This window comes from Rhynchophorus ferrugineus, unplaced genomic scaffold (assembly GCF_030347505.1).
Source record: "Rhynchophorus ferrugineus isolate W39M unplaced genomic scaffold, kcgeb_rfMv2 rfM3, whole genome shotgun sequence".
NCBI lineage: Eukaryota > Metazoa > Arthropoda > Insecta > Coleoptera > Curculionidae > Rhynchophorus > Rhynchophorus ferrugineus.
Window position 1 is genome coordinate 51973936 of NW_027472582.1, and position 15818 is coordinate 51989753.

Sequence of the window (15818 nt, forward strand, 5' to 3'; positions counted from 1 at the left end):
ATCTATCTAACATTTGTTCAAGATTTCATATCTTGCCAATTTCTTTTTCAATGTGTCTGATCGATTTCAGTTAAACCAAAGGTGTTATTAACCACTCCAGCTCAACAATTCTAAGAAGAATAAGAACAATATATCTGCAATTAATTATTAATAAATGTTATGAATAATAATACCCAGTCAAATGTTTTTCCAACGCTTACCTTTTTCCATCAACTTTTATAGTCTAAAATGCCCAATGTCGCATTTGGAAATGCCCATTTCTCGAATAAATACACAAACTGAAATAATAAATCTTCCTTGATTTTATGCTTTTAAAAATTGAATTATTTTAAAAGCTATCCCTTGAAGATCGATTAAATCTCTTCAATACGTCCAATTAAGATATTATGTTAATGCTCAAATTTCATATATTTAATCTCTGATAGATCTAATATCAAGCTCATCTTGATTCGTCATCCGCCTCGTATGAGGACCGTTTCTGTTTGATGAACCCAAAATTGTTTTTTTAATTTTTTGAGATATTTTAGTGACCATGCCCATACTAACATTCAGTGCAGTGGCAACACCGGAGCAACTTAATATTTAAGAGTAAAAACGCTTACTTCTCTAACGAATTTTACGGGTCAGTGGGGCTTCAATTATATCGTTCCTGTTTGAAATAACTGATATTCACTGTATTCACTGTATATTCACACTTGTCGCACTTTCTAGTGGTTCAGAGATGCGTAATTAAATAATAGTCACCATTTTATATATAAGAGACCGCCTTCTATTGTAGTCTCACTAACTGAAAGACTCGATTGATACCGTTGTCAAGGCGTCAGGACGGTCCTCCTACTGTTGCGATAGTTGTGGGTTCAAATCCTGCAGGGTCATGGGTGTAAATATATGTGTATGAACTTTTTAAAATCCTGCAAGAAAAATGATACTTGTCATGATGTGATTGATCAATGATACTATTTTTCTAAACTTATTACCGAGGACCGTAGTTTGGAGCCCCTTAAAGCAGTAGGTCCAGTTTGGATAACTCGTAATTGGTAAAAAAACTCTCTAAAATATAACAATAATAAAATTCTTATGTATAAAACTTTTCTTTTTTTGCGATTTGTTGGCAGGTAGGAATATTACATTATTGATGGGAAGATTGATTAAACTTCTTCGATACTTTTCAGTCCAATCAAGATATTATGCTAACACTAAAAAAAAACTACTCACTGCTTTTATACATTTCATATATTTAATCTCTGATAGATCTAATATCAAGCTGATCTTGATTCGTCATCCGCTTCGTATGAGGACCGTTTCTGTTCGATGAATCCAAAATAATTTTTTTCATTTTTTGAGATATTTTGCTATCATACTAACATTCAGTGCAGTTGCAACAACGCAGCAACTTAATATTTAAGAGTAAAAACGCTTACTTCTCTAACGAATTTTACGGGTCAGTGGGGCTTCAATTATATCGTTCCTGTTTGAGATAACTGATTAGCGATGAAATCAGATCTATCTGGCTTCGATTTTCACTCAGAAAAATGAGTAGCTATTTGAAACTTATCAAAAGAGGTTGAGCCTTAAAGCGTTTTTACCGGTTTATAACCTGTAGTTATTATAACTAATATTTTGAAGAATTTTGCGGACGTTTGATAACCGGACGACTTTTCTAGGCTGATTTGGTTTTATATTCGAACGTATTAGACAGTATTGTATGTCCTTTTAACTAGAATAAGATGAGAAGGACAATATTGACCGATTCTAAAACGAGTTTACAAATTGCTTTAGGCAATACATTAAACATATTCATGGCTTGAGTTCACTGTAATTTTTAATAAACTATTGGTAAATTGATTTAAAAAGTTTTAACAAGCGTGGTACTAAAACAGTCCAATTACTTTTCCAGCGAGTTAAAACTATAGCTCATATAAACCTCGCTGCTTCGAGTGTCGTTTATCTGCATTAAAAAAAACCTCGTGAAAGAAAGCGAAGGTTTAAAATCCGTCCTATTTATGGTATTGTCCATTCAGGTCGGGCGTGCAGATTAGCGGCATCGTTCCGGCACAGTCCATTCAGTTGTTAATGATTGCATGTACCGGCAAAGCTGGCGATTTTGCAGACGACCGTCTCCGACGCCAGGAAAACACGAATGCGACTGGAAGAAGCGCTGGCGCGAGCTTTAGCGTGGTGGTCGCTTGCCGGTGCCATGCGATACACCGCATCCGCATTACAACTGTCGTCAGACGACTAACCGGAACGAAGCCGTTCTGTGCCGCTCGCCGATCCGCCGACTGTCGTGTTTTTGCCGCAAAATTTTAAAACTTTTTTGCAGACCGAAGTCTGCCGCAAAGCGTCGCTTCAATATTCATTCGTTCGTTGGGGCGTTGATTTAGCAGGAACACGAAAACATGTGGAGTGTACAGTTTCGTGTTTTGTTTTTGATGTTTTTTGTCGGTAAGTAAATGAATTGTCTGTTGTTATTGTCCGTGTCTGTTCATTTACGCATATTAATTCCTTTTTAAGTATATAATGATGATTAATAATGCACAATATTAGGTCGAATAAATTATTCGTTTCAGTTATCGGTATCAAAACATATCAACACATAGCTTGCCATGACATTAAAAAGTTTTTTTGCGGTATTTTATGGATTCCTCTTTTTTTGTGATCGAGATTCGATTTTTTTGACGAATGTCGTTAAAGGAAATATTCGATCAACTCTCTACTAATAAAAATATTTTATGTAGGTAGACAAAAAAAGTTTTTTTTTGGTTAATGATTTTTGATTTTTATTTATAATTTTGTTCAAAAATGAATTGCAACTATTGATAACGGTTAAGAAATAATAATATATTTTGGTTTTAATTGATAATTTTAATGAAGTTTTAATTATTTCTCTCGTTAGTATTTTACTCTCCATACAGCGTAAAGTTTATGGATTACTTTAGCCCGAGATCATCAGTTTTTAAGAGTTCATTTCATATTACGTTAAGATCTGGCTTTCATATACTTTCTATATTTTGTGTGTATGATTTATTTATATTCGTATGATAGATTTTTTACGATAACAAGTTTAAAACAACATATTAATAATTTTGATGCCAGAATTTATTAAACAAATATAATTAGTATAAACACTCTTCTAATAAAAATGTTCTGTGTTACTTGACAAGGTATTTTTTGGCCATATGAAAAATATTTTTTATTATTTTGATGAAAAGTGATTTGCAAATACCAATAACAGTTAAGAAATCATAATATATGTTGATTTTAATTGATTATTTAATGAAGTTTTAATAAAACTACAATATATTTTACTTTTGTGGGTAGTAACTTACTCGGCTTAAAGAGTAAGGCTTATGCAATATGATAGCTGAAGATCATTAGTCTTTAAGGGTTCATTTTATATTACGTTAAGATCTGGCTTTTATATACTTTCTATATTTTGTATGTAAGATTTATTTACATTCGTATGATAGATTTATTTTAGGATAACAAGTTTAAAACTACATATAAATAATTTTGATGCCAGTATTTATTAAAAAAATATAATTAGTATAAACACTCTTCTAATAAAAATGTTCTGTGTTACTTGACAAGGTATTTTTTTGCCATATGAAAAATATTTTTTAATATTTTGATTAAAAGTAAATTGCAAATATTCATAACATTTAAGAAATCATAATATATGTTGGTTTTAATTGATTATTCTAATAAAGTTTTAATAAAACTACAATATATTTTACTTGTGTGAGTAGTACTTTACTCGGCATAAAGAGTAAGGCTTATGGATTATGATAACTGAAGACCGTTAGTCTTTAAGGGTTCATTATATTGCTTTAAGGTCTGGCTTTTATATATTATCCACAGTTAGTGTATATGATTTATTGTACATTCGTGTGATAGATTTTATATGATAAAAAGTCTAAAACTAATTATAAACAATTTGGATGTCAGTAATTAAAAAATATAACTAGTATAAACATTCTTCTAATAAAAATATTCTGTGTAGCTTGACAAGGTATTTTTTGTGGTATATGATACATGATTTTTGTTTATTATTTTATTATAAAAGGAATTGCAAATATTAATAATTTGAAAGAAATTATAATATTTATTTGCTTTAATTAACTTCTTTAATTAAACTACTAACTTGTTTAAAAATGTATTTTACAAATAACGGTTATTTCCATGGGTACTATTTTATTTGGCATACAGACTAATGATTATGGAATAATTTAGCTGGAGATCATGAGTTTTTGAGAGTTCATTTTTATAATGCGCTAAGATCTAGCTTTTATATTTGGTTAACATATCATAATATATATATATATATATATATATATATATATATATATATATATATATATATATATATATATATATATATATATATATCATATATATATGGTATCATAAACAATTATGATACCTGTATTTATTAAAAAATTTTTTTATTAAAACTAGTGCACTAGTTTACACTTACAATTAACTTTAATCTGATTTAACCTACTTAACAACTACAATTAAACTATTTTCCACTGAATCACTTAGTCTTCAAACATTTGCAAGATCAGAATGTTTTTTTCGATTTTGGACATCTAATTACATTATATGTCATATTATGTTTGACGCTTCCGTGTTGACGTGGCTCTAGAGTCTTCTTTGAGGGGAATTGGCAAATATTCTGATCATATCAGTTTCTAGATCGCGATGGAGGTTTCAAAAGTGTACATAAAAAGGCGTACTAGCAATTAGCGATGCTGGGATTTTTATAAATATATCGATATTTTTTTAAAGTATCGAAAACGGTATATTGACATTTTTATAATATCAATATATCGAAATATCGACATTTTTCTCGGTGGCCGACATCTATTCTCACAATACACTTCATACAGCATCATATTTTGGAACCTCCGAATAACTTGCTCCACACTGGTCTCAGTATCTGCTGATAAACAATAAGCTCCTTGCAAATGGATTTCTCGGAGTTTCGTTCACGCAACGTTCAATATTTCCCTGAACTTGATGTTGAGTTCATCGCGTTTGTATTTTGTATGCTTCTTCCAATTGTGCTTGGCATTCAGGGTCATGCCAAGGTATTTTTCTGTATTGGCATATGGAATTTGCATGCCCTTAATAAATATACGTTGTGGCGTGATTCTTTTATTTTTGAATTCTATTTACTTAATTTAATTTGATTTTCCATTTTTAAGTCCAGATACCAACATTATCAAGAGAAGATGGGAGTTATTAAAAAAATATAATCAGTATAAATATTATTCTAATAAAAAATATCCTGCGTATCTTGACAAGATATTTTTTTCGTGATATGGTAGAGGATTTTTGTTTAGCGACACTATAACACTTGTTATAGGATTCTTTAAAAAATGTATTTTATAAATATCGCTTATTTCCATTTTCGTACTATTTTACTCCGTATACACACTAATGCTCATGGAATATTTTAGATGAACATCATTGCTTTTTAAATTTGATTTTTATATTGCTTTAAGATCTGTCCTTTATAGAAATTTTGTATTTTGTTTATATGTTGTATTGTACATTGACGTTACGGATTTTATAGGAAAAAATACAAAAACTGGATATCAGAATTTTGTAGGCAGTATTTTCCAAAAATTTTAATGAGTACAAATACTCTTCTAATAAATATATTTTCTTATATGTTGGATGATTTTTGTTTATTTTTTTGTTAAAATAGGAATTGCAAATATCAATTACTTTAAAGAAATTATAATATATGATTATAACTTCTTTAATAAAATTACTAAATTATTTGAAAATCTATTTTACAAATATCGGTTATCTTCATGGGTACTACTTTATCTCGGCATACAGACTAATGTTTACGGAATATTTTAAATGGACTTGAGAATGTTTTAAGGGTTCATTTTTATAATGCTTTTATATTTCTGCTATATTTTGTGTATATGCTCTATTGTACACAAAAGGCAAGTAAACTGAAAATCGGGTTTAAAACAGATTTATATACCTCGTATTCACTTTGCTTGTGAATTGGTGCAGTTATGAAAGAAACGTAGTAATAATCTAATTTATAACTTGATTTACTAAGCGTATCTAACTTATGGAATGGTTCTTCTATATACTAAGGTTTCTTAGATTTGCTTCATGTTCTCCATAGTCCCATTTAATCATACTTTCATCGTTATTATTCTCTGGATACAAAAATAGTTAATGTTATCGATATTTTACATTCATATTGTAACAGTATTTATTTATTACTAGTTTGAGGGATAGTAGGATAGTTCCTTTGGTAATACACAAAACTGATGTTAACACTTTCTTAGTCAGTTTGAAAGATGGGAAGGCAGTATCGGGTATGTGCCATTCTAGAACCTCTTGCAGGAGCATAGTAATATTATATTCACGTCTATGTCTCACTAACGGTGGCAAAATAGATTAGAGAATTCTTTTATTTGCTTATAGGTGGAGTCGAGTATGCTTTTGTTATGTAGTGATCGAGCGTTATAGTACATTATGAAGACAGTTTTTTTAGTTCCAATAAAAACAACCACAGCTAATTTTTTTATTATTTAATTATTACATTGTTACTAGTCGTTTCCAACTAACCTACGATTTGTCTTTATGATAACTTAAATCTAGGTATATAACTAGGAGGACCCATCGGCCCTATTTCAGTCTCTGATGAAATAATGTTTATACATATCACTGCTGTATATTTTATTACATGCACCTCACTACACAACACTACACAAGATCAGATGGTTTTATTCTTTTGAGCCTGTATTCTGCTCTGGTGGTATCTAAAATTTGTAATACAATATTAATCTCATGAAAATGAAATCTTTCCTCATGCCCCCTTGCAATTCTCTTGATTTCTTGACTGACTATGGGAATCTGAAAGTCTCGATGTAAGTAGTGAGTCCTGTAGTATTAGGGTGCGCCTACTATACTTCTCAGGACTTTCTCAGAACTACTCTTTGCAGAATATCCCCATAACTGAACTCCGTATGTCCATATAGGTTTCAGTATTTGCTTATATAATAGCAATTTATCATGTACTGATAATTGTGATTTTCTTCCAATTAGCCAATTCATTTTCCTATATTTCAATTCCAGTTCTTTTCTTTTCTTCTTTATATGTTCCTTCCAGCGATTTACATCAAGATTCATTCCGAGATATTTAGCGTTGTTGCTATATGGAATGATAGTATTATTTAATGTTAATGGTGGTTGTACGGTCTGACTGTAGGTGAATTGTACATGCACAAATTTAATTTCGATAATTATTATTTTCCAAGCTTGTGTATAATTATTCATATTGTCACTTGCCTGTTGTAATTTTCATGAGGCTTCTTCACTATTGTCTTCGACAGCTATAATCGCAGTATCATCAGCAAATGTAGCCATCACTATAATTAAATAAAACTTAAAATATTTTTCACTGAGTCAAGGGAATTATTTCGGTTTATCAATTAGAGTCAACGTTAGCTCAGAAAGAAGAATTTATATAAATGATGGCATGAGGTTTGTAAAATATATATTGTACCAATTTATTTTTATAAATGCCTTTCTAAAATTAAAATATAACATATAAATTTTAATATATTTTTATATTATTTAAGAGAATTTAATGTTTTTTTTATTATATGTCATTTATATGAGTATTTCCCGTAATGCTAATATACTGTTCAAAACTAGAATTGTTTGAAAAGCTAAATACATATCAATAAGCCTAATAATAAATCAACCAAAAAAACCAATACTAGATTATTCTACCGCACACAGAAATTCCTATCATTTTAACGTATTTGTAAAATTTAATTTTATTAAAAACGTCTATTTCCCATTTCATGTCTATATTTTGTTAAAGTTGAATATTTGGTTTAGAATTTGGAAAGTTAATAATTTGCTTGAGCGGAGTTTTCAACCAACAGTAACATTTAATAAAATATTTATATGTTAACCAAATTAATATAATGGTTTTTTTTTGAAAATGTTACAGGATATGTATTATATGTATTTCTATTATTACACATAGTTTTCAAAGTTCTTTGATTTTTTTATATTTTCTAGTAATTAAAATTTAATGTTTCTATTAAATAATAACTACAAAGTAGTTACTTCTTGTACTAAAATACTTGCAAGTCCATAGAAAAAGTTCTAGTACGATGTAGTAGTGTATAGTGGTTTTAGGGATATCCATTTGAGTATTTCCATGTGAACGTCCGAAATGACTGATTTCTCGCATGTTACAGAACCATTTAATCGCATTTTTATTTCAATAGCAACAGTTTGTATTTTTAAGAGATTATGAGCAGATAGTTCAAGTTGAGCTCTTCATTTTGCGTTATAAATAATTACTATTTGATTTTAATATAAAAACTAACAATATGTTGGAAAGACTACTGTGATACATATAATACCTCCCTACTAAAGAAACAACAATAGGATATTCACGATGGTTCTATTATTTACATTTAGTACAATTAATTATGATAATCACTGTACCTTCGTGGCAAATTGGTGGCTTTTGTCAATCTTGTGTTCATTCATTTTGCGCAACTGTTTCTACGGCGATTGGAATGGCTTTCCAAATTTTTGTTTTTCAAAAAAAGAAAAGAAAAATAGTTTATGTTAATTAAAGAATTTACAGTCCGCTTCGACCAAAGACCAAACATCCTGTATTGCCATTTTTTGCACAAGAAATCCGTGTACTAAAAATAATTATCAAAGCAAGGCTGTCCGAGTAATTGCGTAACGATTTTCAATCCATTGTTTTAACGTAAATAAGTGGCAGTTTGTCTAATGGACTACTGTAATTAATGTAAAGAAAAACTTCATAACTCTTCACATAACGTGATCAGACTTGCTTATTAGTCACGCTTTGTAATATTCATACAATTTTGGTCTTCGCTTAATTTATGATTTCAACTTTCAATTATATCAGTTACAGATACCGCCAAATTGAAGTAAAAAGTGAAGTATAATAAAAGCTTTTCCAAAAAGGAAGCAGGAAGGAAAAGTATGTGATAAAAATCAACAAAATGAAAATACGAATTTTAATATGTCACCATTTTATTTGCGATTTTATTATATATATGAAAATTAAAGTCAAACCTTAGTATCATAAAGATGCATCCATTAAATATAATGAAAGGCTATCATCAAACTTTACATCATTAAGCTTCACCCTTTTATGTTTTACTTAAAAGTAAAATATTATATTCCTTGTTTATATACGCTTTTAGTTGTTATTTGAAATGGAGGACCCATGCTTTAACAGCTGTTAAGCTGTAACTCCGAAACTGATTTCATCAATTTTGATATTGGTCCTGGCTACAGGAAGTTGGCAAATTGTGTCTTTCATGTTAAATTCTTTTGCGCGAAGAGATGAGCTATTATACCAGAAATGTTTGAGACATATTATTATATCTTATATGCATTTTATTAGTTGTAACAAAACACAATTAATAACATACAAATCATCAAAATATATATTTGTATCAATAATGCCCTCGTTGTTAGCACATGCATAATTTTAATATCATTTATATTAGACTTGCTGGTAGTATAATAAAATAACGAATACTTATTACATTTACATTATTCATTTAAAAATGAAGATACAGCATTTTCTGTATAAGTTTAAGATTTTCCTCTTTACCAAGTGCTTATCCTGATCTATTGCTTAGCGCGGACCACTGCGGCTACCATAGTGGCGAGTTATATATTTGTAGCGTATTAAATAAAAAAAAAACAACTACATGATTCAAATATATTTTACTATGGTGTACCTATAGATGTTCAGCTTAGTACTTGTTGCTTGTTAAAGATTATTGATTAAGCATTATTTTCATATATTGATTTTAATAGAACTAGCCTTGGAATATCAAATATGCAAAATGTTTCAATTATAAGACAAATATGTGATAAATGGTATAAAGTAATTTAATAATTACCATTTGTATTTTATTAATTAAGAAAATGAGTAAAAAGGACTATCAAATAAAAAGTAATAAAGATTGGCAAGAATGGCTTCATATTTATTTTCCATATTTACTAAACAAATTACTATAACAACGTGATTCTCTAGTTTTAGAACAATTTTTGCAGATAATAAGTATGTTGAACTTCAGAAATAGTTACAGGATACAAGGAATAGGAAAATGGTGGAACGTTAAGGCCTGGATTTTTGTTAAAGAATTAGTGAAGAGATAATGGTGAGCTAATAATATCTTATAACTCAAGATATTGTTGAAAAAATAAATAGAAACTAGATGCCCATAATTCCGATCACTTGAAATCAATCGCTTTACAATATTCCATAAATTAAAATAAATTCCTTTAAAATAACATTCAACATTTACTTTTACAGAAACAACATTTACAGAATTTTACTATATCAGTTTATTTAAAAATATTATATTATAGCGTGAATGGTATATTATACATTTAATTCATTTGTTTATATATTTAGTATTAGCTATTGCTATTTTTCTTCATTCATATTATCTCAGGTTCACCTGTTTTTATATCTGCTTTGCATTAGAATTAAATTAGACAAAACAAAAGAAAAACAATAAATCAAATGCTTTTCTGGATTATCCGGACAAAAACTTTTGGGAACATTTTTTTGTCGAAAATGTCACCTATTTATATGCGGTATATAGTAGGAAGTTTATACAGCATTTCATGGCAGAAAGTAGTATGATAATTTTGGTTGCTCTACAAGTTAACTCTGTTGAAAGTGTTTATTTAATGACTTGATTAATGGAGTTATTTTGGCGCAGAAATCTTTAAAAAATCATTTATTAAAATATATTAGAGTTTTTAAAATTTAATTATTTTCGGAGACAGCTGGTTTAGTGACTCGACGTATGAAAACGAAACTTTAAACGTATTCTACTCGAAACTACTTTTTCTGTTTGAAACTGTTTTTGCATTGACCTTTTTTAAAATTCTTCACAAACGTACCAGATCCTCATGCGTTTTCGTGATTTGTTGCCTTATAAGTTGTGATATGTGATGGGCTCAATATAATAAAAACTTTTTATATCCTCTTAAATTTAATTCTATTTTATGGAAAGTTTTTTCTACTGCTGATCGACGAGCACACAACGATGGGGTTTAAATCTATTTTAATAAAAACCAAATTGTATGTCTATTTGTATTTACTCGTTACATTATTCAGATTTAACACAAACACGCGGTCTCGTTCTTTAGATTGTGCAGTCATTGTAGCGATATTATAACATCTCCATCCTAATAAAACGGTTAAAGGGATGTATATGGTCCTTGTCCTATTTGAAAAGTTTATTACGACAGCATAGCAAGTTTGGTAACCTTTGGTAATCGTACACCCTGAATTCCAAGCTCGTGTCCAAATTCTTGTAGACCATGTTGATTCACAGCAACTTCAGTCCGGCTGTACCTTATGCTGGCCTTCTGAACTCTGATACTTATGTTGGGAAAGCAGGGGCTAAGGTGTTTATCAATATGTTTTTTAATTGGTATAGTTTATGGCTAGGAGTTCTTGAACACCTTTACAAATTCAGCTGCCATACTTTTGCTGCCCCTAACTTCACATATCTATGCCGATGCTGAATGAGCGCTGACAATATCTAGGGAACGACTGCCAACCCAACCTTTGAGCTCTTTTCTTGATATGAAATCTGACTCCAGTTATTTGAATGAATTTAAAAGGGAACAGCCTTATATATCCCTGGATTTCTAACAACTACGCTAGTTATAATATATAAGGGGATTAAAATAATATAAGCTCTTAGATTATTTTAAAGTACTATTTTATTTCATGGAGAGATGCCACGCTGTTGAATGGCGAGCAAAAAACGATAATAAGCTTTCAAATATATACCTTCGTTTGACATACATGTATAACAACAACGGTTACTACATTTTACGAAAAGAATCCTTGGTATAACTTAATTTAGCCGTAATAATACAATATAAATCAAATCAGGGAATAACGCCTATAAAAGAAACAAACATTTATATCAATTTATGTATTTTTAAAGGCGACATACTTACATATTTAATATCCGTATAACATACTCTCTATAATTTCCTTAAGCTATTGTTTTAATACGGCGGTAGTTTCTTTTATGCCACAGAAATCCTATATAGGGCGTTTATTATAATTTCAGATTCAGCGATCTACATGTTGTAAAGTGTGTTTTATGTCCAATAAAAGGTTGCTAATTAAATTGCACACGCTAGCTAATATTTTTATTATATTTATCATAATATAGTACAATAATCTTCCATTTATATTCCGGAAAAAGGGCTTATTCATTTCTTTTTGATAAAAATTTTGTAGAATGATTTATATATTATCATATACATAATAACTATCATATTAATCCTTGTTTCGGATCATATGAACATGCGAATTTTATTTTTTTGGCCTTTCATATAGATACTCAATTTGTTATTGTTTAATTTCTATATCTGGTGATGAATATATATTTCAGATAAGAAAAGTGCTTTTTGTATCTTAAATAGGTCATGTTGGAATTATGTAGATTTTACAGGTAATTAATATGCATATTTTGTGGGTATTAAACTATACTTTTTTGATATTGATGTTGATGTTGATCAAATATGAATATTCACATTGGAATTATAAAAAACCAAAAATGAATGGTGAAAAGATTGTTATTGATGTTGATATGATTAAATAGTATTTTCATAAAATTTTTTTTTATGTTAACTAAGTAAAAACTGGAATTTTATTTGCTAACTAAAACTTCTGCTTTTATTATATTTATTATTTATGTATGTTTATGTATATTTAATTAATGTCGTATTGAGTATTGTCAAAGAGATATAAAAATAAGAAACATGTAGCAGAATAAAATATTTCAAAAGACGCAGGGGTATAACACTTAAATATAATGAGAAGTAAATACATAAGAAAAAACCTCAATATTGGAACAGTGGAGAGTCCATGGAAAGGAGACAACTAAGTTTGTAGGGATTATTTCAGCTCAGAGGACACGAAATAGGCAAAGATAATATGGGAATCGAGGATTGAATGCTAGAAAACCTAGAAGGTAGCCTAAGCGAATATAGAATGGATGTATCAGGTAAATGCTTACAAAAGAGACGAAAAACCCTCGTTCAAAGTAAGCTTAGGTCTTCTTCTTCTCGTCGTCTTGATTAAAGACATAAAAGCATGAATGGAATGGAGAAAGAAATATTATTTTTATTTAACATCTACTTAATGAGTATTTAATTTTATTTAATTTTCAATATATTATTGTCGGCTATTCTTTGCTAGTTTTGGGGAAGTAAGAGGTGCTGGTTTCAAAATAAATTGTTGCCTACCACCGTCGAATCGGATAATTCAATAATAAGAAGTGTAGTACTTACTATGGCATAGTGTGAATGAGCTTTGCCAAAGAGTTAAATGTGTATGATGATAGTGAAGTGCGTAGAATATAGAAATATACTTATATGTGGTCGCTAGTAACGGTATCAGCCAGAACCTTGTGCGGTGTAGATTCGTTAGTAGAGATTATTCGTTTTATCTAAAATGTTCTGTATAGTAACACATTACTAGTACAGCTGAAAAATGTAATCCTAGCTGCCTTGGTTTACACGAGTTTAAAATATTCCTTCTAGGAGTCAAATAATCTGTCACTCATCTAAGTTCTGTACCTAACTTAACAAGTATTTCCGGACATCTATGAGCTTTTTAGTAATTTTCGTTTTTGATTAGTCGTTGTTATCGTCACTATTTTTTACTACTAACAATGGTGCTCTAGCTAGCGTTATTTGGATATTGCAAGTACCATTTTTAGTAACATAATATTAACCATTTGTGTTTACCACACGAAGGAGATAGAACGCAATTAGAGATTAGTATTATAATATACGTTATAGTTGTATTGAAAATAAAAATATATATTACTTTAATAATGTTTATAATGTTACTTTCAATATTTTTTATTTTTCTAGATAATGTTTTATTGTTTTAGTTGTTAAGAACTTTTATAAATATATTTCCTGAAAGTTTTGAACAAGGTAATATAAACTATTTATGCTTACCTTAATATTGAAAGTTTATATTATTAATCATCATTAGAATCACTTTAAAAGAAACATGTCTTTCTAAGGTTTTTAAAACAATCATTTTAGTTTTCAACATTATGTTTCTAAAAAGCTCTCTCACGAATTAAATTTGTTTTATTGGCCAGATTCTATTAACTCTATATGATATTTATAGGTAACAAATCTACATATATAAGATTGATGTTTAGTTCCGTATGGCTGGCTAAAGCAAGCTTTATCTTTAACATAAATATTTTTGAATTTCAGATATTCATATGTCTACAGTGATAAAACCAATTTTACTAGTGGAATTTACTTGAGCACTCATTATCATAAGAACAACAGCAGTTCTGAGCTTGTGTTGTATTTGTTTCAATTCTTCTTCTTCTTCTTCCCATGACGATAAAGCCCAAACTGGGTCTTGGCCTACTTTATCTTCTGCCTCCATGCCTGTTTATCTACTACCTCTCTACTCCACACTCGGATGCCCAGAATGTTGCGTGGATCTTCGTGAGATTCATCTTCCCAGCGTTTCCTGTGCATTCAGATATCTTAAATTCTTTTTGGTAACCTCTTTTCTTCCATTCTTATCACATGTCCTGTCTACAATAACCGTTGTAGTCTGATGAATTCTGAGAGTTTTGAATCTCTGAGGTTTTTTAAAACTTTTAAACATCTATATAAACAGCCAAGGTGTAACGTCTTGGAGGTTAGCATATTTTGCCTCGGGGTATCTACCTGCCTTACTATGTATGCTAGAGCTAAATTAAATAGGGTGGGGGCCAGCCCACCTCCTTGTTTTAAGCTTTTCGAGATATTGAATACTTCAGTTAGTTGGCCTTGGATTCGTACCACCTCTGTCGTGTGATAATTTTGTTAATTTTGTGCTTGTATTGTTAATTTTATCATTCTGATTAGTTTTTGCGGTATCTCTAATGTCATCAATATCTGATACAGTTTATTTGTCTCAATCGAGTCATAATTCTATTTAAAATATGTAAATATTTTATATTCATCAATGTCGTGTTCCCAATGTGTTTACGTAGTATTTGTTTTACTGTAAACAGCTGGTTCATTGTAGATCTTTCACGACTGAAACCTGATAATATTCACTAATTATATCTTCAGTCAGCGGTTGCAGGGGTTGGCTAATAATGCATGTGATAATTTTGTACGCAACGCATAAAAGAGATATTCCATGATAGTTATTACATTTTAATTAATTAATCTTTCTTTTTATAAATAGGAGAAATAATACTTTTTCTCCAGACCTCGAGGATTGCCTCTTCCTTCCATATTTTAGCTATAAATGCATGAATTGTTTCTGTTAATTCTTCGCCACCTTATTTATAGATTTCTGAGGGGATTTAATCTATTATTTTATTCCTTACTATATTTCTGGTGCCTTGTTGTTCTTCTGGGCCTATGACTTTAGTATCTTTTTAGTCTTCCTTTAGTGTTGGAGGTCTATTCTTTCTCTCTTTCCAGCGCTCAGATATATGTCTTACCAAACTTCAGCATTCTCTTGCGTCTCAAGTAGAGTTTGTAGATATTGCTTCCAAGTCCTTTTTTTCGTTGCTGGAGAGATTTGTTCGGAGTTTGTAGCCCTCTGTCACGTTTTTCAGATATCTATATGCCTCTTTTGATATGACGAATATTACGTTTTAATAATATTTGCTGGTCTGTTACTCTTCAAATGAGCTATGATATATCTTGACTGAATAAGTATTAATAGATATATGCGA

General features: G+C 29.8%; 1 protein-coding gene across 1 annotated transcript in view; it reads left to right on the forward strand.

Moving 5' to 3' along the window:
• Positions 1 to 2266: 2266 nt before the first annotated feature.
• Positions 2267 to 15818, forward strand: part of Gfrl (Glial cell line-derived neurotrophic family receptor-like) — a 598276-nt gene continuing 584724 nt past the window's right edge. The window contains exon 1 of the mRNA XM_076399821.1: positions 2267 to 2445. Within this exon, the coding sequence (XP_076255936.1) occupies positions 2400 to 2445 (46 nt within the window). The 5' untranslated portion in view covers positions 2267 to 2399. The remainder of the gene's footprint in view (positions 2446 to 15818) is intronic.